General features: G+C 40.5%; 3 protein-coding genes across 6 annotated transcripts in view; 1 reads left to right on the forward strand and 2 right to left on the reverse strand.

The window, feature by feature from the left end:
- Positions 1-1849, reverse strand: part of nxn (nucleoredoxin) — a 57971-nt gene extending 56122 nt beyond the window's left edge. Inside the window, exon 1 of the mRNA XM_034604541.1 lies at positions 1325-1849. Coding sequence (XP_034460432.1) covers positions 1325-1633 — 309 coding nt within the window. The 5' untranslated portion in view covers positions 1634-1849. The remainder of the gene's footprint in view (positions 1-1324) is intronic.
- Positions 1850-3494: 1645 nt separating this feature from the next.
- Positions 3495-6255, reverse strand: txndc17 (thioredoxin domain containing 17). The gene is made up of 4 exons (XM_034604553.1): positions 5969-6255; positions 5668-5749; positions 4147-4222; positions 3495-4008 (listed from the first exon to the last, which is right to left on the reverse strand). Exons 1-4 carry the CDS (start codon positions 6111-6113, stop codon positions 3940-3942), a joined length of 372 nt encoding a protein of 123 aa, XP_034460444.1. The 5' UTR covers positions 6114-6255; the 3' UTR covers positions 3495-3939.
- A 1901-nt stretch (positions 6256-8156) lies between these two features.
- On the forward strand, positions 8157-25807 carry kiaa0753 (KIAA0753 ortholog). 4 transcript variants are annotated; one of them, XM_034604549.1, is made up of 18 exons: positions 8157-8567; positions 9242-9535; positions 9653-9908; positions 10014-10123; positions 10227-10289; positions 10594-10815; positions 11334-11511; positions 12234-12433; positions 12605-12735; positions 13488-13643; positions 14203-14292; positions 16735-16822; positions 17074-17145; positions 17311-17481; positions 17678-17759; positions 18027-18147; positions 23238-23465; positions 25027-25807. In XM_034604549.1, the coding sequence occupies exons 1-18, from the start codon at positions 8439-8441 to the stop codon at positions 25178-25180; spliced, it is 2745 nt and encodes a 914-aa protein (XP_034460440.1). In that variant the 5' UTR covers positions 8157-8438; the 3' UTR covers positions 25181-25807. The 4 variants fall into 4 exon arrangements, with proteins under 4 accessions (XP_034460440.1, XP_034460441.1, XP_034460443.1 ...); XM_034604550.1 differs by having other exon boundaries at positions 13491-13643; XM_034604552.1 differs by having other exon boundaries at positions 12234-12421.
- The last annotated feature ends 737 nt before the right edge of the window (positions 25808-26544 follow it).

Here is a 26544-nt window from a genome sequence, read left to right on the forward strand (position 1 = left end):
TACAGCTCATCAGTGTATCTTATTAAGCCTCATCTGCTATAACATTTAGGTTTAGGAATAGAGACCTGTGCTGCCACCAGGATGCTGGGACGGCCGCAGAACACACACAGTGTATACAACATTGTCTGCCTTTATTTAGATTGAGAAGATATTCTTCGTTAAACATCTGCAGATGAAGCCAGTGAAGGAAACCTGCCACAAATTGTATCTGTCATTTTTTTCTCGAGATGTTAATGAGTGGTTTCTTTTTGTGTGTTGTAGTTTTAGCTATGAACAAAAGAAAATGGCAACATCTGTCTTAGATATTAAAACTTCTAATTCTTCCAATATTACTGTGCAGTCAACTATAAAAGCTGCTAGATTATGTGATTTAATGAAACAATAACATCTTAAAATAATAACGATAATACTTATTTTTAAGTATTTAGTATTTAGTCCAATTTTTAAAAAATGTGTATCCCAGAAAAACAAATCCTATTAAAGCTTCAGGATTTACAAAAGCAGGACTCAAATAAAAAATAAAGTCTTTAACAAGACAGATAAATAAAATCGGGGACATAGAAATAATCTGAGTGCTGCACTGTTGTCACCTTTAAGGAAAGCTAGAGACGAGATGATGGCAGGACAGGTCTTTACTGTGCAGTCTACACATGCACCAACGTGGAAAACATGTTGGATGCAACATGATGACACTGCCCAGAGATGTTCAGCTGGAACATTGTGTTTCCAGAAGTAGTCAGACCCCCTGAACAGAACTGAAGTGACTGGACAAAGAGGAAATGAAGTCTTTCTTTCAGTTCCCTCTGTCATTAATGACTGATGGGTGTGGGGGCCTTACACGTTTAGATTATCTTGATTAAATGAAATCAGAGGATAAATACCTCCTCTGGCTGGCTGTGTTATTGTCATGAGGCTGAAATGTGATTTCAAAAAGTCAGTTTTTCATTAAATTTGTTCTGTGCAAGTGTATCTGACATTTACACTTTAACTATTTATTTATTGTAAGGTTAAAATGTAACTGGCTGTTTTAACCACTGACTCTTGTAAATCTGAATTTGTTTCATACACATGCAGTTGTAGATGTGTAACTATTTGAACTTGATTTGTCTGATCCGGTTCAGATTTGGATCAAAACGAGGCTAAAGAGGAGTGTAAACCTTTATAATGAATCCAAATTAAAGCAGGTACACCTGTGCACACACAGACGAAGCAGACGTGGCCCTGTTCACTGGTTCCCAGTGATTCCCAGACCCGGTAACCACACTGAACCCTCTCCAGAGAACCAGCACTGGTTTCGGGGGGTGTCCTCTCGTCGCCCTCTTACCTTTTTGTGTCTGTCTTTGAAAGGTAACGCGGGCCAGGGCATCTCCTGCAAAAAGTCCTGCCAGTGTTTCTGGTCCTGGTCCGACGAGATGAAGACGATGTCCAGTTTGTCCTTGTGCTCGGACGTCTTCTTAAAGCGGCTGTAGAACTCGCACAGGCTCCCGTTGAACTGCTTGCACGGCGCGTTCAGGCTGCACCCGAAGAAGAGCCCGACCAGGGACAGCTTGGCGCCCAGCGAGTGCACGTCCACCTCGGCTTTCTCGCTGTTGACGAGCCGCTCCCCGAGCAGACCCACCAGGAACTCCGACATCGCAGCGGCACGGTCCGCGAACACACGACGTTGCCCCCCTCAGACGAGACAGCTGCGCATGTAACCCCGCTACGTTGAGGCGACGGCACCGCGCTTCCTCCGCCTCCGGTGTGACGGGGTGTGTTTTCTCTGGGTGAGCTCCGGCTCGTGTGTGTCGGTGCTGCGGTCTGAGAAGCGTCTCACCGCCGCTCGTCCTCCTCCGGTGTGCGCGCTGTGCAGGAATGCGCTCGGCTTAAATGGCCCTGACTGCAACAGCGACACTTTCACCGTGACAGCTCGTTATTACTCTGGATTTAAAGAAAACACTTTGAGCATCTTTTTATGTGTTAAATAAAACAAATGCAGCTTTTTTATATCAGAGTTACATGTTTTATTTCACTAAATATTGTCTAATCTGTAAATTATAATCAGCCTGATTCTAGGTTGGAGCTCAAATTAACCTCAGCTATTATTAAATGCTCATGATTCATTAATTTAATTATAAACTCCATTAAACAAGTTTAATTGATATTCTGTAATTTTTTTTTAAAGATAAGGCTGAGGGTCAACTAAACACTATCCTTATGAATCTGCTGCCACCTAGTGTTCACAGGAGGGGACTACCTGGGCTCCTGGCACAGCATCACCAAGTTCCAGTGATGATAAGCTACGAGGTACATTTACTCAAGTTAGGGCCGGACGATAAAGACCAAAATTAAGAAATCAGTCTGAAATGTTTGAAAGTCTTGTTGTTATTCCTTTTGGTTTAAAGGTTCAGTGTGTAAAATTTAGCTGAAAGGGATCTATTGGCAGAAATTGAATATAAAATAATCCTAGTGATGTTTTCAGTAATGTGTAATAATCTAAATTGTACAAATTGTTGTTTTCTTTACCCTAGAATGGGCCCTTTATATTTAAATACTTTATATTTACATCGGGACCAGGTCCTCTCTACGGAGGCAGCCATGTTTTTTTACAGTAGCCCAAACTGGACAAACTAAACACCTTTTGAGTTTTTATGACAACTGAAGGCGACCACAGATTCTCTTTCATGTTTGGTAGGGGAGGGTGAGGTGAGGGGTATTCAGCTGCAACATGCAATTTAACCACTAGATGTCACTAAATTCTACACACTGAACCTTTAAAGACATATATTTGCTCCTGAGGGAAGGGTGTGGTTTTAAATGACAAACACTTGACATACAGCAAAACTTTTAACAAATCTGAAGTAGATCAATTATGTGTTATACCTCCTCATCGTGCTTATACAATACAGCATTCTATCAATATAAATTGAACCATTGTTGTATTGCTATTCGTAATTAACTTAAGTATTTATATTTTATGCTACTGTACAGTATGCTTGTACTTTAAAGAAGGAAAGATTGTGCGTTACATACAACACATTTATCAGACATTTTTATCTACTAGTTAAATTGTACATGTAGATTTTTTAAGATTTAGTTTTATAGAATTGATCAAATACATTATATACCAAATACAACCTATTTCTAATGTGAGATGTTACAACAAATCGAAATAACTGTAATTATCAAACTTTTCACAAATTGTGATTGTTGAAAATTCCCTAAACAGATTTTGTCTTGTTTTCTTTCGTCTCCTATGAATCATCTGTCAACACCTCAGGTTAATCCGGTGCTCTTGGGAGGCAGAGTTCCACATAATTATACATTTCAGGGGCCATTTTACCGCAGAATGAGTAGTTTTACTTTTGATACTTGAAGTACATTTCCTTAAGTAGGACTTTGAATGCACAACTTTTACTTTCCACAATGTAGTTCAAAACGGTAGTATTTTATAGTGTTACTAGATTTTAGCTTGTCACCATTGGGGTCATCATACAACAAATTGCACAAGTGTTGTTCTGCCACAAATGTTCAACACCGAGTGTCACTTTATTCAAGTCTTTTTGTAAGGCAAAAAAAAAAAATCACATTAAATGGTCACAATAAAGACAATTCCAAGATATTCTTATAACTACGTAGTGTCTTACACTAACATTACATGAGAAGAAATGTGTCAACCCCAGGACTGACTGATTGTACACAGAGCAAAACAAGTGAGAGTTACATCTGCTCTGTTGTTCCAGTATAGAATGAATGGAATGGCTGTTTATTAAAAGCGATGATCATTAATTCAATTGTACAGTTGATGATTTGTATCAAGTTACATAGGGAGATACGTCTGGTGAATGGGTATCGATATTCAATAATGCAGTGGTGCTGAAACTGAATGGTGGCAGCTGTTCAACAGAGAAGAAGTCTTGAATGCTTCATGAGTGATGTATGTAAGCAGCACAGGATCCCTCAGTCCTCAGTGAACATCATCCTCACCAGCTCTGATTTGAAGCATTCGTCCTCCACCAACTTCTGAGGCTGTAACAGACAGATCACACAGCTCGCTGTTCATTTTGCTGCATATAAGAGACACTAAAAAAACTATTAAAACTAAATTCAGTCTTATTATCTAACTCATCTCTGAGGATCGTTCATTAAATATTGAGTTATTCTTACTGTGCCATATCTCAGTAGGGTGGGAACTCCACTCAACTTCAGAGTCTTCTTGAAGTCGTTACTTGGATCCTTCCAACTGAAGCATGAAACAGACATAATTAAGAAGATGATATGATGCAACACATATGAGAGAACAGGCTTTGAAAGGGTGAGAAGGATTTTCAGCTCAAGTTCACTTTTATTTCCTAAAAACTCGTCTCCTTATTCTGAGAGAGATACTGAAGATGTTCTCAAAGAATCATGTTTTATTGACTTGTACATAAACGATGTTTATACGAAACATAAATTATTATTTTTTGTTAGAAAATGTGATAGATATCAGTGGAAGGTTTACTCATAACACTTTCATATATGTTTTTTTTTCATCTGTAATGACTGCAATGTTTTATATATGTTGTTTAAGTGATTTGTGTCAATTGAAAGGTTTAGTATATGTTTTTAAATGTATGTTTTAAACTGTGTAACACTTGATGACTGGCTCTGCTTTAGGGGTTAAGTTAATGAAGATCCTAACAAAGAAACAAGGTGAAACAAAAGACAGTTTTTCTGCTCAGAAACATTCATAGTTTACTGTTTTGCTCTCTGTTACTTGCTGAGCTTTTTAACAAATTAGATGCCTAAATGAGATCCATACATAGTCTATTGTTGAAACTATTTGTTTATTAACTGAAAGGAAACATTTAAATTTTGATGATCACATTGGACTGGACTCAGAGGCTTAAAGTTCTTCACAGTTTGGATATATGCTGTGGTCTTTTGTCCATTAATCAAACTGCTTCATATTCTAATGTGTGCAAAGTAACTGTCATTGAACATCCTGAGAAAGGTAGTATTATTATTCTGAGGAAGTACAGTAAGGCTGGGACCACAAAAATTATTTTCATTACCAAAACATCTAATTTTCTATAACAAAACATTTATCATTCATTGATCTTTCTTCTATCTACAAAACATCAAAATGCCACTCGTTGGTCCCTGAAGCTCAATTGAACATATTTTAATTTATGTTCTGTCTGACAAACTGTCAATAACTCAAACATGTTGAGTTGACCATCAGAGAAAATTTGGTAAACAAGCGAATATTCACATCTAATAAGCTGTTAAATGTGAATTCTTAAAAAATGCCTTCAACAGTATCAATCAATACGGTTTCCAATTCATTTTCTTACAATCCCGTCATCACCTCATAATCTCATCTTTAGGAAAATAATAAAACTCTAATGTAGAAGGTTAATCGGGCTTTGTTATCAATTTATTAAGTAGGTTACTGATAAGTGACTTCACAAATACAAAGAATTACTTGTATTTCCATTTCCTGCTGCTATAATAATATTTGGGCTTAAGGTCACACTGTAAATAAAATAAAAAACGTAATTTAAAAAATGATATTTAATAAAGCAGAAGTCTGATTCTTAAAAAAAAAAAATTCAACAATGCAATGACCTGTAGTCGTGAGCATAAGCAGCACATGTCTGACAGTGTGTTAGAAGCAGATGTGATAAAGAAGTGTAAAACACTGACTAAGCTCTTTCTCCAACTTGACAGTAGATGAAGACAGATCCTTCAGGAAGATGACTCATCTCTCCTCTCACCACGGGCTCAGCTGAAAGACAAGATCACAAACTGTTGAGGTGACAAATAAAAAGGGCACGAGATATGAATTAAATATGCATCACAATCAATAAATGCAACACATCAGACCCGACTCACTGCCTCAGCAAAGGGGGAGTCTGCTGCATTTGCAGTTGAGTTTTCCTCAAAATGGAAGGACCAGGATTCTGATAGCTGTATCAAACGTGGTGCAGTGAAGTGTCTGATTTACCTTTTACACAGTCTGGACACCAGCTCGCTCCCTGAGCGTCTTTATCACCAGAGAAATAAGCAAAAATGTCTTTTCCTTTCCTCTGAGACACAGCGTGGCAGAATTCTTCATATCCGCGCACGTTCACTACTTCGTACTGAGCCATCGTTTAGACCGAGTTTATAACGGCGGGTCTGGGAGTCGGAGTTAAACTGGGATGAAACAACAACAAGTGTGGAGAGATGTTTCTGATCTACTGACTCTGAACCTGGGAGAAATACTGCAAACTTGACACAAGCACTTCCGGTCCGGTGCAGAGGTTCTTAAAGGGACAGTGCACCTGCAACATGGAGCGTTTTAGATCACTATTTGAATTAAAGGGATTTATACAAGGATGGTACAGATAATGTCACATATTCGGAAGCACGCAACAGAAGAGTGTTTACGTTATTTTTGGAAGTGAATGTGTAGATTCAGGCCTACTCAAATCCTGAGCATGAATTATTTTATAAATTATATACTTATTTTCAAAAAGGAAATATTCCATTCCTGCCCAATTAAGATCTACAAAAATGGTGATTTTTGATTATTCTTGGGAACTACTTGTATAAAGTATTAAAATGCTAAAAGTTATTAAAATGAGCATATGCAAACAACTGGTAGTAAAATGCAAAATACGCAAAGATATGTGTGGGTAATATCTATCCAAAAGCATGAATAATGAAACAGGAAAAACAGAAACGCGTAGCATGCGTTTTGCGCACTGCGGGAAGGATAAACGCTGCACTTCCTGCGTCCGTCACGAGACGTCAATCTTTTCCTGTTAATTGCGCATTATGGTCCACGCTATCAATTGCAGATCACACAGTGACAATTTTATGTAAATCGAATGATAGTTATAAAACAAAGTTTACTTCCTGTTGCCAATAGGTGGCACCATCACTATTATTACATATAGACTAATAGATCTGTTCAAGTAGGGGCTCTGATGTAGCGTGAGCAATTTTGTGTCAATTGGACAATGTTACAACAACTTAATTTTCCCACTGATCAGTAGGTGGCGCTATGACCCTGCAATAATATTAATATATGGAGCTGTTCAGGTCAGGATTGTGATCATGGGGCAGAATTTGGGGGCCGGTTGGATAATGCAGAGTGGATTTACAAAGTACTTCCTGTTTCATGGCAAATCAGTAGGTGGCGCTATGACACTGAGGAAATATTGACACATAGAGCTGTTCAGGATTGGACTCTGATCATGAGACAGATGTTTGGGGGTGATAGGACAATGTACAGTGGAGTTATGACAACATCTTCTCCTTTGGCGAAGGATGAACCTTCGCCAAAGGAGACGATGTTGTCATAACTGTGAAGATCGGTCGAAATACAAAAAAGTCTAGGGGTGCATTGTGAAAAACACAACAGGGAGCCCGCCATTTTGGATTTAGTGGCCATTTTTGCCATTTTCCACATTTTTACTTTGACGAACTTGTCTGAGATACACAACCTCATGTTTTGATGGCGTGTAATCGAACTTTGACGCCACGCCACGGTCACACCGTGTGACAAAAACACGAAATTCGAGGTAGTTTATATCTCCATCTTGTTGAGATGACGTTCATCGTTATTTTTGGAAGTGAATGTGTAGATTCAGGCCTACTCAAATCCTGCATAAGCATGAATTATTTCCCTTTTATAAATTATATACTTATTTACAAAAAGGAAATATTCCATTCCTGCCCAATTAAGATCTACAAATCTGGTGATTTTTGATTATTCTTGGGAACTACTTGTATAAAGTATTAAAATGCTAAAAGTTATTAAAATGAGCATATGCAAAAAACAGTCACTGCAATGAACTTTATTAGTTATTAAAATTGCGCTTCTGGGTTTTGGTTTTGACTCTTTTAAGGATCCGTATTTGTTGCGTTCATGCAATAATAGCAGAATGGGGAAAACAAGTAAGATACCAGATTTAAGAGTTTTGTACGTCTGCTAATCTTGTAGTCTCGGTAAATAAAATGCATAAATGTGCTTCGTATTTTAAAATGTCTTTTCCATATTGAAATAGATACGAATTAACTGTTTGTAGCTCTTAAAATTGTTGCTAAATCTTTGGCATTAGTGTACATATAGCTGAACATCATTTCAGTTTAAACGACATGACACGAACGCATCTTAGAACTACTTCCGGCTGGCCGGGGTCTGTTGTTGTCATGGCGGCGATTTAAACTGTTGTCAAGCTTCGACTAAAAACTATTAACGGTGTATTTTATTTGAATTAACGTAAAGTTAGCGAAGCTGCGTGTTGCTAATTTATAACAGAAGAGTGGTTGTAGTAGAAGCTAAGTCAAAATGGTTGAATGGTTAGTTTTTGGTTGGACTTGACGTTAGCAGACCTCAATTCAAAAAGCGTAGCTAGCTTACTTATGCTAACTCTCCTCAGCTGAACATGTTAGTTTGAGAGAAGTCGGTGCTTGTTTTTACCGTCATGGCTGCACGCATGTTCCAGACCGGTCCCACGTTCCCCACAGATCAACAGGGCGAAGGGAGAGACTGGGTCGTTTTAGACCCAGCACGAAACCGAAGAGATTTGACCAGTGGGACGTCTCAGACCAAGGTAAACAACAGGAGGACGTGTCTATAACCTGTTAATATCCATCGTTGGTTATTATAACAAGTAGTTCCTCTTACAGGGTTCCCCGTGTACATCCAGTTCAGTTAATTCCACTTTAGTCTCACACAACAATCCTGCAATACATTTAAAGTGAGTTATTCGTTTAATTGTATGTTAAACAGTCTTAAAATTATATTACTTTGTAAAGCTTCAGTTATTTATCTTAAAATCTGTATTTATATTTGGCTTTAATACTCTGTGTGTCTTTCAATCCCCTTATACTTAAAATGTTTGTATTGTCAATATCTCCATTAGCACGCACTTCTTTACAGTGACAGTAACTTTAGTTATTCTGGTTTTGAGACTTTCCTCTCACTGCAGTGTTTTGACTCATTTTGACCTTTGATTATCTCTTTGCTCTTGTGTTTGACTGTTGTGTGTGCTACTGGATGCCTAAATTTCCTTTGGGATCAATAAAAGTATCTATCTATCTATCTATCTATCTAACTGTCTATCTATCTATCTATCTATCTATCTATCTATCTATCTAACTGTCTATCTTTGACTGAAATACTTGTTGAGAAACTTCTGTGAAAAGCATGATAGGGTGTCATCGCTGTTCATTTCACATGACATGACTGATTGGTATCCTGCACGTTGCTTTCACAATTACGCAGCTATTGTTCAACGAAGCCATCCCTGCAAGTGCCGGCAACCGTGCCACCCGCGTTTACCTGCCTGTACCCATCGTGATAGAGAGGCTGCTGCCACTGTCCGAAAGGCGTGAGAATGTGGACAGCACCGGCAGTTCCTTCAGCTTCACCGCGCTCTCTGAGGAGAGGCTGCAGGCTGCCGTGAAGCTTGCCAAGCGAGATCTGAGACGAAGGCGCCACGAGTCGCTGATAAAATCCCCTGTCAAACCTTCACAAGAGGCCTCACTCCTTGAAACAAGTGATGCAGAGCTGCTTCAGGTAATCACCAGAGATTGAAGGGTCATAGTCTATAATTATTAAGCTGTCGCTTTTACAATAAAGATAAAATAGTCATTTTTTTCACTCAGTAATGAAACTGACTCTCTCTCTCTATAGGAGCTTGAAGCCACACCAAATAGGATGAAGTTAAAGACCTCCAGTCCAAAAGACAAAACAGCCCGTCCTGCCAAGCAAACATCCTGGAAGCCTCCCGTTAGTAAAAAGCCTTGGTTCGGCCGGTCACCCCTAACCAGAGACCCCAGGTCGAGGCAGCCAGAAGGAGGCAAACCGACCCCTCTGAGCCAGGAAATCTTCAAGCTGCAAAATGAGCTAGACGTGTATATTCAGAAAGTAGAAGAGCTGGCCAACAGAGGTAAACTTCAATAACAGAACACACCTCGATCTGCATAGTTTTTCTATGGTTTTTCATTTCACAAATTGTCATTAATAATAATAAATGATGGGATTTAAACAACAGGGGAAGAAATGGAGGAACCACTGGAGCCTGAAGAGAAAAACAAGTTGGAGGTGCGCAGACAGAAGCAGGCAGCACGTTCATCACAAATTATCTATGTCCTTCAGCAACAGGTATTAAAACCTTTGGCAAATATATGTGAGTAATAAAACTTGACTGACTTCTTAATTTGCTCTGTATCTATAAACACTGTTCTATAAAATTGTTATTGAACAGGTAAAAGAAGTAAAAGAAGACATAGAGAAACTAAGAACTCAGCAGATGACGGATACCAAAAAGGTATGTCAACAGCAATTTCAAAGATTTACTTTTGTATAGAGATGAGTACATTTATTTATTTGTCTGTAATAACAAAGCATTGAAACCAGTGATTGAAATAACTTTCCCTCAAAACACAAGATCCAGTCCTCTATACAGTTTCACGAATGATTGATCTGAAGTTGTACTAGTACTAGTTTTATTTGCTTCTATGACATGAATTGAAACATCTAATCAGTTTGTGAAAAAAAACTCCCAAGCAAAAATCATTTAGATATCTGCTTTTCTTTATGGTTAACTGATTTACTCTCTGTTCTTCTTTCAGTCCTCTGCAGTAAACAGACTTGCAGCCACCCACCGTGGGGCACTCAGGGCCTTAAAAGATGTTATCCACCAGCTGTCGGATTTATCTCTTAGCAAGATGCCTCCTCACTACAAAGAGCTGGGCCAGCTGATTCGCCAGCTCTCATTGTGTTCAGCCAAGGTCGAAGTGGACCAGGGTTCAGCTGTGCCCGAGACGGCCCTCAACATCCTGCAGAAACTCGAGGTGAAGAGCGTAAAATGTGTTTACAATGCTTTGACTCCAGCACAGTAGATGTTAAATGTAACAATAACTACAATATGACTGACTCTGTATGCATTGTCCAAAACTTTTAGGGCAGTAGAGCAGGATTAAAAATTCTCAATTTACTGAATGATCAGACAACACAACTATTTTCCACAGGCCGTTGAACTGAGACCTTTTTAACTTTTCATTTTTATCCTCCAGACTTGTGTGAAAGGTTCCTGAAGTTTAAATTTTAAAGGATATAAACACACTCAAATTTAAGTTCGCACTCTCTTCCCTTGAGTTGTTTCCTATCCTACGCATAGGTCATGACTGCATTACATGTGTCTCTAGGTGCACATCAAAATCGTCTTTTTTAACATTGTTAATTTGTTGAGGTAAATAATTGATAATCTACTTTGTTTGTCTACATGTACAGATTATTTTGTTGGGGCAACATTTTTTCTAAGTGAATAATCCACATTTGTGTTGTCTTGTGACTCTCTCTCTCTTCTTAGACTTTGGATTCTGCCCTCAGAAAACAAGAGATGATTGATAAGGTGCAGGCCCAAACATGCCCTCCACACAGGAAGTCTCCTCATCGCAGCATGTCGCCCACTCGTGTCCTCAAGGGTCCCAGCTCCTCAAATGTTCAAGGACCTCGCAAACCCAGAAATCCCAAAAGAGGTGTCCATGGTGAGTCCTGCATGGAATAGTTAGCATGATGAAAAGCCTTTGCTTCTCTCTAATTAGGTGTTTTTTCACGTGTAACTTTCTAAAAAAATGTACTAAATTTAATCTTGAGTAAATCTCACAGTTTCTAATACAAATGTAAATGCAGTTTGCTGAAAACTGGACAGAATAAATAGTATTTATACCTTTTGATGGATAACAGACTGTATCCTGTGTATCTGCCAGTCACCTGAGGGCTTTTGTTGTGTTTGAGCCTCCCACTGTGCTTAAATGGCTACACAGCGGCTGAAAACTGATTAGGAGCCATGAAGATGATATAGACAAACAGGAACTGATGTGCAAAACTCTGGCCTCCACTCCCCCGCTGCTTAGTCGTATGAGCAGCTCACCCCTGCTGGCTGTGATTGGGCTGAGAGGCGTCCTGTGGGAGGGATGACACAAACACCTACAATGAGCTCAGATCTCCCTGGAAACAAACAGCTTTGTTGTATTACTAAAGTCCCTGTGCCACTTATCTGGCAGCCAGTAGGGATTCAAGTGGCAGAGAAGAGTGTTAATTGACAGTGTTCTGTTAGTGGGCAATGCCTTAGCTGCCCAGGTTCCTTGTGTTTAATAGAAAAGAATAAGAAAAGAGTTTGTTACTGTAGCTGTTCCTATACTTCTGTCGAAGATTCAATCAATCAAGGTCAAAACAATTCAAAAGTTTCATTTTTCATTTGTGACAGCAGGTAGGAGAATGGCCTCACAGAAACCCAAAACCACCTTTCACCGGCCACCCATGAACAGGGCAGAGGTGCTGAGGGCCGGCCTGGAGAGCCTCGCCCAGCAGAGCGGCCTGAGAGATCTGCAGGGACGACCTCAGACAAACGCCACCTGTAGAAAGGGACTGCACCCTGAGAGAAGAAAGGCTGACGTAATATTGAAGGTGCTGACTTTACTCCTGCAATTTTCAGTACTGAATTAAAGACAAAATATATAATGTTTACAACCGTGTGATTTGGGTTCTATACAGTGAAAAGACACACGTGTGCCAGGGGTGAAATCCATGTGAATGTCTGACAAATTTTAACATATGTTTATTAATCTATTTTCACAGCGTAACCAGGGAGGAGGTGCAGGCTTCCAGCAGCCTACAGTCTCCTCTCGGCTCAGAGTGAACGAGGTCCCTGAAAGAGATCCCTCTGTGCCCTGGATACCCACATCCCCTCACTCTCCTCCTCCACAGCGGTGATCTTTTAATCTCTCTGTTCAGCTGATGACACACGAGAGTCATCGCCTATTTATTGTTCGCTTATGCTTTTACTCTCAGTCATTTTCACATCACACTAGATGATTAATGTCGTTACATAACTGAGGTTGTGTAATATCTGAAACTGAAATGTTAAGGTATCAGTTTGCATCCAGTGTGAATCAGTTTATATAAAACTTCTCATTAATGTATCTTGAGCAAGAATGGGACTCAGTATAGCTCAGGCTACATTTCGTTATCTCAGCTACACATTGGTGGTAGTTACAGGTTTCTAGCTGTATTTATTTCCGTACAGCAGCTGAAACAATAATATGGAAACTATATTTAAATCCAGATTTTAATTTGGATCTGTACCAAATTACACACATTCATGATATTGTATTTCATCAATATCCATGAAATATTTCCTGGAGAATCAGTGAAAATGTCATAAAACAACATCAAAGAAAATGATAAAAGACATTCCTGGATCCTCCCCTTTGTCCAGAACTGCAAGTATTCAAAGGGTTCTTTCTTTGCTCATGTACCTTTGTCCCACTAAGCTTCATTAAAATAGAAATTTAGTAGTGTTTTCATAATCCTGCTGATAAACAAACAAACAAAAACAGCTCTTTCTCTTTACCTTTCCATGATCCCTCTTCTCTTATTCCTCCTGCTCATAGTCTTATTATAGTGCATATCTTTGTGTGCCTGTGTTTATTTTTCTTTTATCCCTCTGCTTTTATCTCAGCAGATCCCCTCAAAGGGGGAGACCCGAGCCTCGATGTCTCTTCTCTCCAGCGAAGCCTGCGGTGAGCCCTCCGAAGCCGAATGCGGCCGCTGGTTACCGAGCGGAGCCGGATCTGAGCTCAGTACAGAAGAAACAAGCTCAGAATGAAGCATTAAGGTGAAGCCGACCGCCTAAAAGTTTTCACCTGATTTTTCTTCTCTTCTGCTTTTACAATGAAATACTCACAGTGTAGTCATTGTTGCTTTTTTGTTGTTTTCTACCTCAAACGTAAGATTATCTGTTTAAGCAAATGGAAAAATAAGCCAAAAAGAAGCGATCTAGGGGAAAAGGAATGTTAATGAGTTCTCCCTCTGTATTCAGAGAGTCATTTTTTAACCTCTGTGTCAGACCCCACTTGCTGAGAGCTACTGGCGATACTCTGATTGTGATTCAAAGTTAATTCTTTCCAATAAATTAATCTAGGTGCCTGCTAGATTGAGGCCATTTCTCTTTATGAGTGATTAATAGTTGGCCTGTTGTCAGTGATTATAAGCCCCTCATTCAGTATTCTGCAGACATCCCTGTTTAATCAAACCGTAATTACTACAATTGTTCTTTCCAATTAATCAGTGGCAAGCAGCCTGATTTTTAGAGCCAATGATTATTAAGTTATTTGAGTGAAATTCTTAATTGAGCTTGCATTTCGTTTCATTTTGTGAATACTGGCCTGGTACAGGAACGCCTGGCTGGATAAGATGACGACGCAGAGACTGAAAGAGCTCAACCAGCTGAGTAAAGAAGAGGCTGAGCGCATTCAGAGATTCAGGTGCAGTAGCATTGTGATGTAGTTTTAGTAGATGTAAATGTTCTGAGGGGAGGGAAGTTGAAGATCACAATGCCATGTCAGTTGCTCGGTATGGATCCAGTATATATTAATATATTAGTAATATTAATAACTATGTGTCTCCATTTATGCCCAGTTTGCAACCTCTATATATTACCATTTAAGTGAAGTCAGTTTTATTTGTGTGTGTGTATATATATTTATATGCATACAGCCGTCCGCCTTCACCCTAATTCTTGCAGTGGGTGTTGTTCGGGAACATGGGGCCAGTTGGGTTGCGATAAGAGATCCAGACTCTACAGGCAGAAATACCAGCAGAAAGCAGCAGGGGGAGAGAGGAGTGGGACGAGACAATACACAGTCCAGGAGAGAGAAGAAGCTGAGATTAACATGCATAATATGCATTTATAGGATATGATACGATGATATGATCAGCTGCCTGAAATAGAACCAAGCCTGAAATTCGAATTAAACTAAGCTTGGCATAGACAAAAGGGGAGTATAGTAACAGAGGGGGTTAGCGCTCTTTTCAGAGGCCTTTAATCACTCTACATTATAATGAGATTTATGATAATATATGCATGTATATATTTGTACATTGTCCAATACAACCATTTGCTGTTAAGTTTATTGAGTAAGAACAAACTCACCCTAGCTGTAATGCCATTTAAAAACATAAATCTTTCTGCCAAGCCAAAGTAGTAATTCACACAGTAATCGACCACACAGCTCTATGTGCCAGGCCTCACCATTTAATGAACTGTTATATGGGGAATTACAACATCAATGTAATTACCTACAAACAATAGAACACAAAACAATGCAGGTTTTGAGTTCAGCAACATCTCCGTAGCAACAGCGGGAGCATATGATCCTAAAGATCCCAACAGATTTCCCTAATCAAGGCATCGGACAGTTAAGCTCCGCGAGGCCGGCAACAAAACACGACATGAGCAGAGCAACAGTCGCAGCAACATTTGGTCTTTAAAGCTGTAATAACACCAACAGTTGTGCAGGTTGGTCCTTCATGCTTCTCAACACACAAAAGCAAAGACCCATAGGCCCGTTGGTGTTTTCTCTGCCCCTAGAGAACTTTTGCTCCAGGCTCCTGATGATTTTGGGCACAAAGGGTTAGTTGGACACTTTAATGGACCTGCACCATGTTTATCCTCTAGCTGTACATTTTGTGCTATGACAAGGTAAAATATCTGGCTTCAAAATGAACTAATTATGGCGTTAAAACAAATAAAATGCCACCAAAAATGTACTTTTTACAGGGTTTTTTTATATAATAAAAGCAACACCGTGTAACTCTATTGAGCAGCAGCGCCCTCTGCAGCCACACGTTTGGATTGATTCTGTTGGGATCTGTGTCTGAGCGATTCAGTGGTTTAACGTAGGAACTGAAACACAACTGAACTGAACCAGAGGAGCTGCTGCTGTAACAAATTTTAGGTTTAAAGTTCTTTAGTTTTATAAAGACTTTTAAGTATTTTTTAACTGATCTACAGTTCAGCTTTACTATTGAACTCGATTCTGACAATTGGAGCTGCGACCATCAGTCAGTTCCATACTTCTAACAGCAGATAGTGTCCGTTCACCAACGTTACATAGACCAAGAACAGACGTTCAGGATGAGGAGTGGGAATGAAAGAGGAAAAATTCTCCCTATTCCAAGTCAGTGAACCATCGAACTCGATTTGAAGCTGCTGTTTTAAGGTTTAAAAAGTTGCATAGTGTTGCTTTAAATTTTACAGTATTTTTACACTTTTTATAGAACTGAACTTATTGTATAAAAAGCTGTCAGTTGTTATCACAGGTGATAGATTGTTTCCTTTATGAAATGCTTATATCACATTCATCAATTTAATCTCTATGGAGTTATTATGCCCTGAACTGATCTCAGCTGGAGTCCTTGTAAGAAGCACATCACGGTTATGGTAATAATTTCATTGATGTCTGCAGTGGAAGAAGCCGGGAGAAATTCACTGCAGTGTTCACACAGTTTTTTTCTCTATGCAGAGCAGTGATAGCTTGACATGTTTGACCCTGTCTAATCACAGTCAATGTGAATATGATGAATACTGCTGTGTTTTAAAGTGAATCCCATTAGGATTATTGATTATCAATCATAAAACGGGTGGCTCTGAACTTTTTTTAGTTGCATTAACTAAACTCAAAAAGGACAGTCATTGGAAAATTGTAATTTGCAACCAACTCTTCAAATGCATCAAAAAAAGCAGTCTTATATTTTAATTTAACATCTGTCACTTAGCATCCAGTAAATTAACAATACATTTCTTAAAATTATGTTTTAACTTTGTCAGGGAATAACCTGTCTCATTTAGTTTATTAAAGTTCAGTCTATCAGCCTCAGAAAGTCTGTTGTGACAGCTTGCGATGTGGGTGTGTTTTGATCTACAGGTCTGAAGTGGTCTCGCCAACTCAGTGGGCTGAGAGAGCTGAGCAGAAGGCCAGAGAGAGAATTCAGCCCCTTCTGGATGAAGCTCAGGTACGAGGAGTCAGCGTATAGACAATAGATCTCTGGCCTGCACAGTGTGATTTTCCTCTCTTTTCTTAATATGTCACCAGAAGAAGAGTGACAAGGCGATCAATATATTTTATTTTCCCTTCAAATATAACAGAGCACATGCTGCTTTATTTACCCTCAGATTTGCCAGATTTTCTATGGACCGTGTGGGAGTAGAGGTTGATTGCTTTGGATTGAAAGGGGCTGAGTTTGTTTTTGTCTGTGTACTGCAGCAGATTGGCGAGTCCAGGAGCAGGATCAGCTACTCAATGAGAAATCGGCTGTCTGAGCAGGCTGCAGAGAGGGTGAGCTGTGCCGACGCTGTTGCCAATAATTCACAGGAGAGAAGACAGTTTCTATTGAAGAAAGTTCGAATTGGGCAACTTTAAACAGCTAGGCTGACACACTATTATGCTTAACACTCGGCTTATATAACTTGTTCTAGCTCATGCGTATGGTGTCCTTCACAGGCAGCTGAGACTGCCGAGCAGCTGAGTGAGGACCTGCTGGAGGATCTGGTTGAGGATACTGCACGGGCGGCGTGGGCAGCTGAGACAGACAGACAGTTGGAGGGCTTGGCCCAGTGTAGGCTGCAGGCTCCCACCCTGGAGAGTATGCTGCTTCGTATGGAGGAGATACAGGTGAGAGGTGCCCTGCAGAAAGGCCTGCCAACAGAAGGGTGCTGTGGAATTTGAAAGGTCACCAGCGACCGGTTTGTTATTTATATTTAGGTGTTATGACGGCTGTGGTCTGGTGTTGCTTACTGATGTGCTTCACTATCAGAAGGTGGGGAATATGTTTTATTATGTGTTTCTCTGTGTTTGTGTGCCTGAGCAGAAGGATCAGGATGAAGTGAGGAGACGCTTTACTTCTATCACCTATTCAGACCCTCTTTACTGGGACCGACCAGGAGCAGCAGGTAAAACACACTCCTGTTTATCCTCCTTACCTGCATCTAGACTGTAGATCAGGGAAACGTCTCGAGATTCTAGAGACATTTCCCTGAAGTCCCCTGTAGGTGGAGACAGTGCTACAACTGACAAGAGGAGGTGAGTACTTGTCATTCTGATTGTATGCTCCTCTCATTTTTCTCCATCTGTCTATCCGTCTGTCCCCTGCTCCAACCCATCCTTTCCGAAACACACTGTCATTGCCCCTGCCTCCCCCTCCTCTCTGTCCTTCCCAGGACCCCAGTGCCATGCTCCGGGCTCCATACCAGCTCCCCCCCAGCCAATTAGGCTCACCAGGCCAGTGCTGAAGCAAACCACTGCAGCTGATATCGTCCTACAAAAACCTGTGGAGACTGGGTGGGTTACTTTGTCCTTTACCCTTTTTCACAATCATATAATATCTCAGTCTGTTTTTTTGCTCATGGCGCTCCTCCTTGTTGTTTTATTCATCTTAAAGAAGCTGCTTCCCAGAAAATGCTCTGACGCAATCCTGATTAATTCATAAAATGTGATATAACCCTCTTTTAAAAAATGTGCATATGGAAATTTGATCACTTGGATATATAAGGTCCCTTTTCATGGGGAAAGTAAATGTATTGAATCGCAGTTGAAGACTTCCTGTGGCTATACGCTGGAGCAAAGAACAACAGCAGCATCAGCCGCAGGAACTCATTCACTATTGGCCTAATTAGGCCCCTAGACTCGATGAACAGTAAAGTGGTTAATGTTTTTCCGACGATGCACTGTTACCGTTTTTTTTCCGCATGACGTGTCGTTGCCCTATAATCGCTCTCCCACCGGAGGCCTTACTCATCCCACAAAACTCACTTGGTGGCTACCGTACCCAGGGCAGTCTATTCCTGACTCCGGCAGCAGACTCCACAGAGAGACCCTCGGCCGCCCAGGGCTTTAGCTGCAGCTGCTTTACTGCTTAAACTAATGAGGAGCTTGGAAGGAAGAGAAAAGAGAGTGGAAGAGCTCAAAGTTGTTGACACAGACGAGCCAGCAGCAAGTTTCTTCTAACAAATTCACGCCGTGACCATTAGCAAATTAAAGTCAGTCAGACTTGGAATGCCTCAGGTTCTGTTTGGTTTTTTTCATTAATTTTCTTCAGCTTTCCTGCGGTATCCGGTCTTGCAGCGTCTTAATAGTGGCAAAGTCATTTGAGAACCGCCAGCTCATTTGTTCAGACACTTTCTGAATCTATGGGATAAAACAGAGACAGACAAGCATGCATCAATTTTATCCTCCATCTAAATTACAGTGCTTCTCAAAATGGCACCTTGACACACTAATATCCACAGTGTACCACAGTGGCTGTAATTAGGATTCAAAATAAATAAAGTAAAGCTAGTAAATCTTGTAAAACTAATGTCATTTTATGTTTGGCTTTATTACATTACAAGATTTTCAAATTAAAATAATCTAATTAACAAATGAATCAATGACCGTAGTGTTTCAGCTCTCATCTGCCTTTCAGAAGACAAGGTAAATATTTTTTCCTGAGGTTTTTATTGGGTTTATCTGAGATTAAAATCCGGAGCACTGACTGTTAGTTTGGTTCGTGCATTGATTAACAGATTCCTTTACTCATGTTGACAGATTGAGCAGTACAGAGAGCGGGTAGCTTTGCTGTCTGCTGACTCACACATCATTCCGTCACAGATTCTCTTTTGCGCCAGATTCACCACATTTCTATGACAGTAGAAAGACAGCTACATTGAGATTGATAAAATGTCCCTTGGTTTGTGCAGTAGTTCTAAACTACTAGTACTCGTTTGTAAAAAAAACAATCATTGATTCTCATACATGTCCCACATCTGTTACCTCTAACTGCAGATCCAAACAATGCAGTAGTTACTTGGGAGCTGCTTGAAGAGTTATGTAGAGGGATTTAATACTCTGCGTTGTTATGTACTCTGGTTTCTTATTAAGAAGTTAGAAGGATTATCCGTGTGAAGGTTACAGAATGATCAGTGAATCTGTCTCCTGGCAGACACGTTACACATACATTCATGGACACCATTATTAGGATATTAACCTGATTAAGATAATAGTCTGATTAAGACACTGCAATGCAAACCCCAGGCTCTGATGACCTTAATCTGAATAAGGTCATTTTTGGAAAAATGAAAAATTATCAAATTAAAACATGTGGAGTATTTCGAACCTAGTTGCATGATGTTAACATGTACATGACTTAATCACATTATATATGAAATATTTAATTAACAACTCATGCAAACATCACCAAGTATATTCATTAACTAAAAATAAGTAATGTCTTATTCAGAATAAGGTCAATAGTCATATTATTGATGTCCATTTAAATGTAGTCATTGTTTCTGTTTCACAGTGGAATTTTTTTTCCAACAAGATGCAAGCAGACATTTGTTACAGACTCCTTTCAGCCCTTTCTCCACAGTGCCTAGGCCCCTAAGAAGTAATAAAGTTGTTATTTGGTTTGTGACAAAGAGAAACTGTGTTTATAAGGTACATTGTTTTATAGAGCTGTCTTTTGGGGCCAAGAAGTTGTTTTATAAAGTGACATGAGTTTATAGGGTCAACTGTGTTTCAGATGAAAATGACCCAAGTGACGCATCTTACAGCACTTAATGAGATGAGGCAAAGAAACCAAACCTGAAACCTGTTGTGTCAGCAGTACCAACACAAAAACACACATAATACACCAGGAGCCACATTCACAGCTCCAACCAAGTGAACCTAAACTTAAAGTCTGCTGCAAGCAGCTCCTGTTGATTTAATGCCCTTCATGTAGGACATGTCAGAAAAGGTCTTTAACGGGGAGGAATAGGAGCTGAGTTTCACAGTAGTCCTTAAGATAAATGTGAAATGACATCAGTTTCTATCTGCAGAGGGAAATGAGCTGTGTTAGTGTGCAGCTAAAGTGCAAGTTTCACTTCCTACTTGGAAATAAACAAATGATACAAGAAATCAATCTAAATTCAGTGATAACGTCTCATTTTATCGCCCAAAAGTAATATGTTGTTTTGATGAACACGTTTCACCTTTAGTGTGCCTGCCGATAGGTCCGATAATTAATACTTGTAATATACCAGGCTGTGGAAAAAAGGCAGAACTGAGACCATGTTTAAATGGTAAATAACCAAAAGAACACCTGATTAAAAGGCTTAAAAATCCAGTTAGTTATTCTGTTGATGTGGTGCTGTGCTTAATTAATGCTCCATGTGTTCAGTGTAGCAGAATAACGGGTTTAATGGGGGTGGAACAGCACGATGCAGGAAGACCTCATCATGTGTGTTGTCTCAGCGCTGATTAGTTGTTTACAACCTACTTTTCCCAGCCCAGAGAGACACATCAGTCTCTGTCGTCAATAGGAAAACAGAGTCATGCGTGCAATGTGCCTGTGCCACATGCGCACACACACAGACCCAAAGAAAAAAAACACTGATGTGACAGTGACAGAGCTTAGAGAAGCAGATATTTCTCACTGCATCTATAAATAAATCAGCCCTGGTTTTATTGTTTACAGCCGCTCAGTCTATTCTTTTAGTCTCTGCTCAGGCAAGCTGCAGTTCCTCTTGACTGACAAAAGCCGGGGTTATCAGAAGTGAGGGCCCTTCAGTTGTTTGCATTATTATCAACATCATCTGTCACCAGACGTAACACAGTCACAGTCCCCTTGAAAACTATTTCCAAAGCCGTGTTTGTTATTCTCCACCTCGGCAGTGTTTTGTGTCCGCGCGTCGTGCGAGTGCTATCAAACCACCTCTGACACAATGGAGGGACAGATTTCATCTTCGGAGAATTCAGCAGAGCGGCTGATAAGATTTATGTATCCATGGTGCGGAGCCCAGACACCGATCTCCCTCTGCCCCTCCACCACCCCTCTTGGCTCATGCTGACATACCCACCACCGCTCCATCAGCGGGTCAAGCCAATCAATGAAAGGATGAAAGCACGCTCAGCAATATTCTAATCCTTTCATGTATTTCTCTATCTGCTATCTGACTGGCCCTTTGTTTATGGCTACATTTGTCCTCTCAGGCCAATTACGTTAAATAAGCCGAAAGCGGTGATGCTCAGTAAATGGCTTCCACCACCTGCATCCATCTGCACCTAGACTCCCAATGACCTCAGTGCCGCCGGATTCTTTCTGATACGAGACACTATTGTTTTTGTAGTTAAAAAAAATCCTGAGTAAACAAGAAAATGTCCTTCATACTTTTTATCACTGATCTGTCGTGCTGTTCTCAAACGCCCACCAAGACTTCTTTGACTCTTGCTTTGATCACCCTCCCCTATGATCCCAGAGCCCCATTTGGCTTTGACCAGCTCAGCTTCAGCCCAGTCTTTGTCGATTGTCATGGATCACACGTGGCACCATCCTTTTGCCACGTCCTCTGTTGCCCGGGCGATACAGAAATGGGAATGGGATGAGAAATAAGAAGACCAACTTGAAAGCACCTCGTCTGTTTTGGTTTGTGAGCAGCCCAAGTTGTAGATAGACAAACATGATGGAAAAAATATGTTTATCACTGCCCACACAGAAACATACAGACTCCCGTGAACACACAGACTTACGTTAGATGTCAAATATTGTCTTAAACCCATTGAGCTTTATAGGCCAGAGCAGATTGAAAAGATACCATTTACCACCCACGTAACATGCTGTTACATTTCTGTTTCTAGATTCTTTTGTCATTCATATAATTTGTTTCATGATTACTCTTGGCCTTGAAGAAGGTCTTTTTTAGCAAAGTTTTTGTCGACTGAAAAGGCAAACTGGTCCCTTTTTGCCGAATGTGGCAAAAAAAAAAAAAAAAAAGCATGTGCTCTATTCTGACTTTACAAATGGGCAGTTTGCAGGATGCTGAATTGTTGCTTTTGTGACACTGGCCCTCAGATGCCCATCAGACAGTAAATCGACCCATTTCGAACTGGAAGGAGAGTTGACTGTGTTGGTGCCTCGATATTTATGGCCACCCCACGGTGTGCTGCCCCCACACTTGGAACAGAAACAGGTTCAGCCGAGGCAGGGGAGCACAATACAGAGAGGCACTTTGCTTTGGGAGCTGCTGCAACACTAAATATAGCACAGAGAGGTCCGTTGCAGGAGCACGTCTGATTTGTCCAAGCAGAGAGGATTATAAAGCCAGACCACAGCAGTGCCCAGCTGAGCCCCGACTCAATCTGTGCAAGAGGCAGACAAGAGAGACCGTCTGCACTCTGAGACCTTTTCTTGATTCATATTTCTCAGCCTCATATCAGGCACAGTAAGCATTTCTGCACAATCACTGCACTGCGCTCTCGTCTGGCTCCTTTATCAATGTACAAGTTAACCTCTTCTCCGCAGTTGTAGCCCTCAGAGGGCCCTCTACCCGACTCATACACCACTGAATGGTCATGGTAATAAAAAGGTGTCGCACAAATCAACATGTTCTCTTGTGTTTCCACACAAACAGCTTCCTGTCGGAGGACAGCCGAACGGAGGAGGCATCCGAAGAGGAGCAGCAGGCCAGAAACGCCACCGTGTTCCCGGGCCCAGTGGAGAGAAGCACGGGGACGATCATGTCTGTGCCAGCCAGCACGCTGAGAAACATCAGGCGGTACCGGGAAGACTACGACGCCTACCTGCGAGTTGTGGCTCACGAGAACGTCGGCAGCTTCAACCCCTGGGCCACTGCAAACAGGTGAAAGACTTGACATCGAATGCAACAAGTAAAAGTTACCTGACACCCCTCTGATTGTCAGAAGCTATAGATAATTGGTGCTAATTACAAATTCAATAATCAGTTAAGGTTTTTTAAAAACATTCTCCACATATTTTCAGTATCATGTGTTAAGTTTTTACAACCAGAACCAGATGAGAGGGAGATTTTTTTCTCCCTTGATGTGTTTGACAGAAATAATGTTCAATCTGAAGAGCTCGTTCTCAGAGGATCATGCAGAGTTCATGTTGTGCATACTGCGTCTCTGGTGTTCATGATTGTTCTTCTCACAAGTACACATTTGCACGAATAACAAAATTCCAAATGCAATCCTTTTATAAGAGGAGAGGTCATCCAATTATCTCTGTGTTTTTGGAGAGAGAACACATACGTACATACAGGCCTGTACACCTGCTGCTTTTCTGAAACAGTACAGAAACCTGTCTGTGGGATGAGATGGTAACAAGCAGCCCAGTGTTGGTTGGGTGGATTTAGTCTTTTTCATACTTTGAAGGAAACATATTATCGTCACATTCAGGTTCATACTTTTGTTCTGTTGTGATTGGTCAACAGCTTTCAGTGCATGTAGGAAATCCACTCTTGCGTTACCTGGCTTTGTTAGTGGGCGTGTTATGGACTAGATGCTAGGCACATATTATGCAAATGTTGACATTGTGATGTCACGTGACATGACGGTTCGCCGGAAGCATCGTCTGGACCAATGAGGAGGCGTTTCAGGAGATCAAACTTTCACTGTACAATAACTTACGCTCATGAGCTTGTGCTTGGATTACATTATATTTAAATATACAGATATGAGGGATCGTTCAATAGAGCCAATATGGCTTTTAGTATTATTAGTATTTTTAATGGTTTCTCCCAATCCATGCTGGTAGATTTTTCTCTTGTGTTTTTACCTGTGTCCAGTGTTGAGAGCTGTCTTCTTGTATCGACTCGTCAGAGGTACAGGTAGTTCAACAGGACACAATTACTCTGATTGTTGTGCTGCACTGACAACCTGATGATTTGATGGTTTTCGGTGTGCTGTAAGAGTGCACACTTACCCTCCGTGTCCTATGGCTCAAGTCCGTCTTTGTCTCGTGTTGAACCAGATAATGATCAAAGCACTGAAATTTAGTTTGATGCTGCACACAGCTCCCTTCAGTCTTTTGAGTTATTTTCAATTCGTTTTGTACTGAAAGTCCCAAATTGCTTTAATTCCACCTCTAGTATTTTTGATTGATACTTTTTTTTGAAATCACAGGATCTAACAACATGTTATTCGATGTACACTTGACTTTTTTAAAACCATTTTTTAAAGGTCTAATAGCAATAAATAGAATAATTACAGGATATATTATCATAACAACCTCACCCTGCAGAATCATTGTAGGTCTTTCAAGTAATACAGTTGTCATAATATATTTCCCTTGTTGTGATACACAGATGTCTGATGCTATACTCAGACAATTAACATTTGTCTTTGTATATATTAATATACTGTAATATAAATGTAATGTCTCTGCTCCATGTTGTCCCACAGCCTGGCAGACGAGCTATTGTCGGAGGCGGTGGCTGACGTGGCAGCGGAGTTTCAGGACGTTGTGGAGGAGTACGCCGAGGCCGTCTTCACCTCAGAGTTTCTTCAGCCGGTCCAGTCGCCTCCTGCTCCAGCTGCGGCTTTGGTCAGCCAATAGGATCTTACCAGCATCGTGGATGGAGCAGTTAATTGTGTGAAGTATTTATTTTGAACCGGGTCTATTTTGTTGACCAAGGTCTATGATTACTTTTGTAAATAGCTTTGCAAGTTTCAATTGCAGGTTTTTTCATTTTGGAATGAAAAATGTGTTGTTATCTATTTTGCTGTGACTTTCTTGAAATGGGATTGTAGATATTTTTTTAAATGACGCTGCAGCAGATGAGATTGCTGAATTGCACACGGAGCATTAGTCACATTACTCCTCTGGGTTCATCTCTATATGCTGTTGAATTCCCCCGGGAAAGTTAGTTTAGTTTGGATAAGCTTGGAGAGACCATCATGACATTACGGAGGATTATAAGATTACCAACCTCCCTTTGCACTTGGCTTAAATCTCCCTGGGGATTACTCACACTGTCTATTTTCACGTTGGAATATGGAAATAAATGAATTGCATACGGTCGCCACCAAAATGATTCAGGAGAAGATCATCTATTGTAACTCTTCCTTTACTTTAATATCTGAATAAAGGGTTTAAACACAGCAAATGGCTTTATTTCTACTATCTGCTTAATGTCTTATCTAGTAAGTTGTGTCCACTGTGACTAGATAGAGTGCAGGAGAACAAAAGAATAATGTGGACATGAAGAATATTGATTTAGCACCATTTTATCATTACCTTCTCACCACTTGCCCTCACTCCAGTTTTTCACTTGTGTACTGTCAGCACTGTCCAACTGAATCCTGCATAATCAAGGGCGAAAACTGTCAATTGTGAATTCTGAAACAAACAGGGCTGACTCAGCAGACCAAGAAAATGTCAGTGTCCCCTGAGAGCGTCAACATGAAAGTCATGGAGACAGATGAGAGGGGACACATCCAGATGCCGCTCTGGCCTGTGGGGACCAGCCTCTTGACAGTGGACGTACAGTGACTGAATGAATGAGCTCACACTGAATCAGCATGTCTCTATTTCCTCTCCGGCTGAGTCCTGCGTGGGCGCGTGAATATGTGCAGGCTTTTCAGTGCACATTGCTTTGTTTTGATTCAGTGTTGTCGTCTTTACACCGACGTCAAGAACGGAGGCCGTTCTGACATCAGGGATTGGGAAACAATAAACGCTTTTAACTATTCTGTTTCTAATTATTCCATGTTGTAATGGCTCGGAAGTTTTTAATGTGTCTGCGGAGAGAGATTTAAAAGATGGAGCAGAATATAATTTCATTCCTGCCAACTCAGCAGAAACCACTTAGCATTTTACTGAGAGACTGAAGAGTCTGCAAGCCAGAGAATAGAGCACTTCCTGACTTGCTTATTAACTTTTTTAATAGTTCTGTCCTTATGGAACATGAAAATGATTGT

Source organism: Hippoglossus hippoglossus, chromosome 13 (genome assembly GCF_009819705.1).
Source record: "Hippoglossus hippoglossus isolate fHipHip1 chromosome 13, fHipHip1.pri, whole genome shotgun sequence".
NCBI classification, from domain to species: Eukaryota; Metazoa; Chordata; class Actinopteri; order Pleuronectiformes; family Pleuronectidae; genus Hippoglossus; species Hippoglossus hippoglossus.

Coding starts and splice junctions, on each gene's coding strand:
- txndc17 (XM_034604553.1), bottom strand. CDS start 6,113: ATGGCTCAGTACGAAGTAGTGAACGTGCGCGGATATGAAGAATTCTGC. Junction 4,223..5,667: donor CAAGTTGGAGAAAGAGCTTA/GTCAGTGTTTTA, acceptor TTCATGCTTCAG/TTGGAAGGATCCAAGTAACG. Junction 4,009..4,146: donor CCCTACTGAGATATGGCACA/GTAAGAATAACT, acceptor TGTCTGTTACAG/CCTCAGAAGTTGGTGGAGGA.
- kiaa0753 (XM_034604549.1), top strand. CDS start 8,439: ATGGCTGCACGCATGTTCCAGACCGGTCCCACGTTCCCCACAGATCAA. Junction 9,909..10,013: donor AGAAGAGCTGGCCAACAGAG/GTAAACTTCAAT, acceptor TTTAAACAACAG/GGGAAGAAATGGAGGAACCA. Junction 13,644..14,202: donor GCTCAGAATGAAGCATTAAG/GTGAAGCCGACC, acceptor GGCCTGGTACAG/GAACGCCTGGCTGGATAAGA.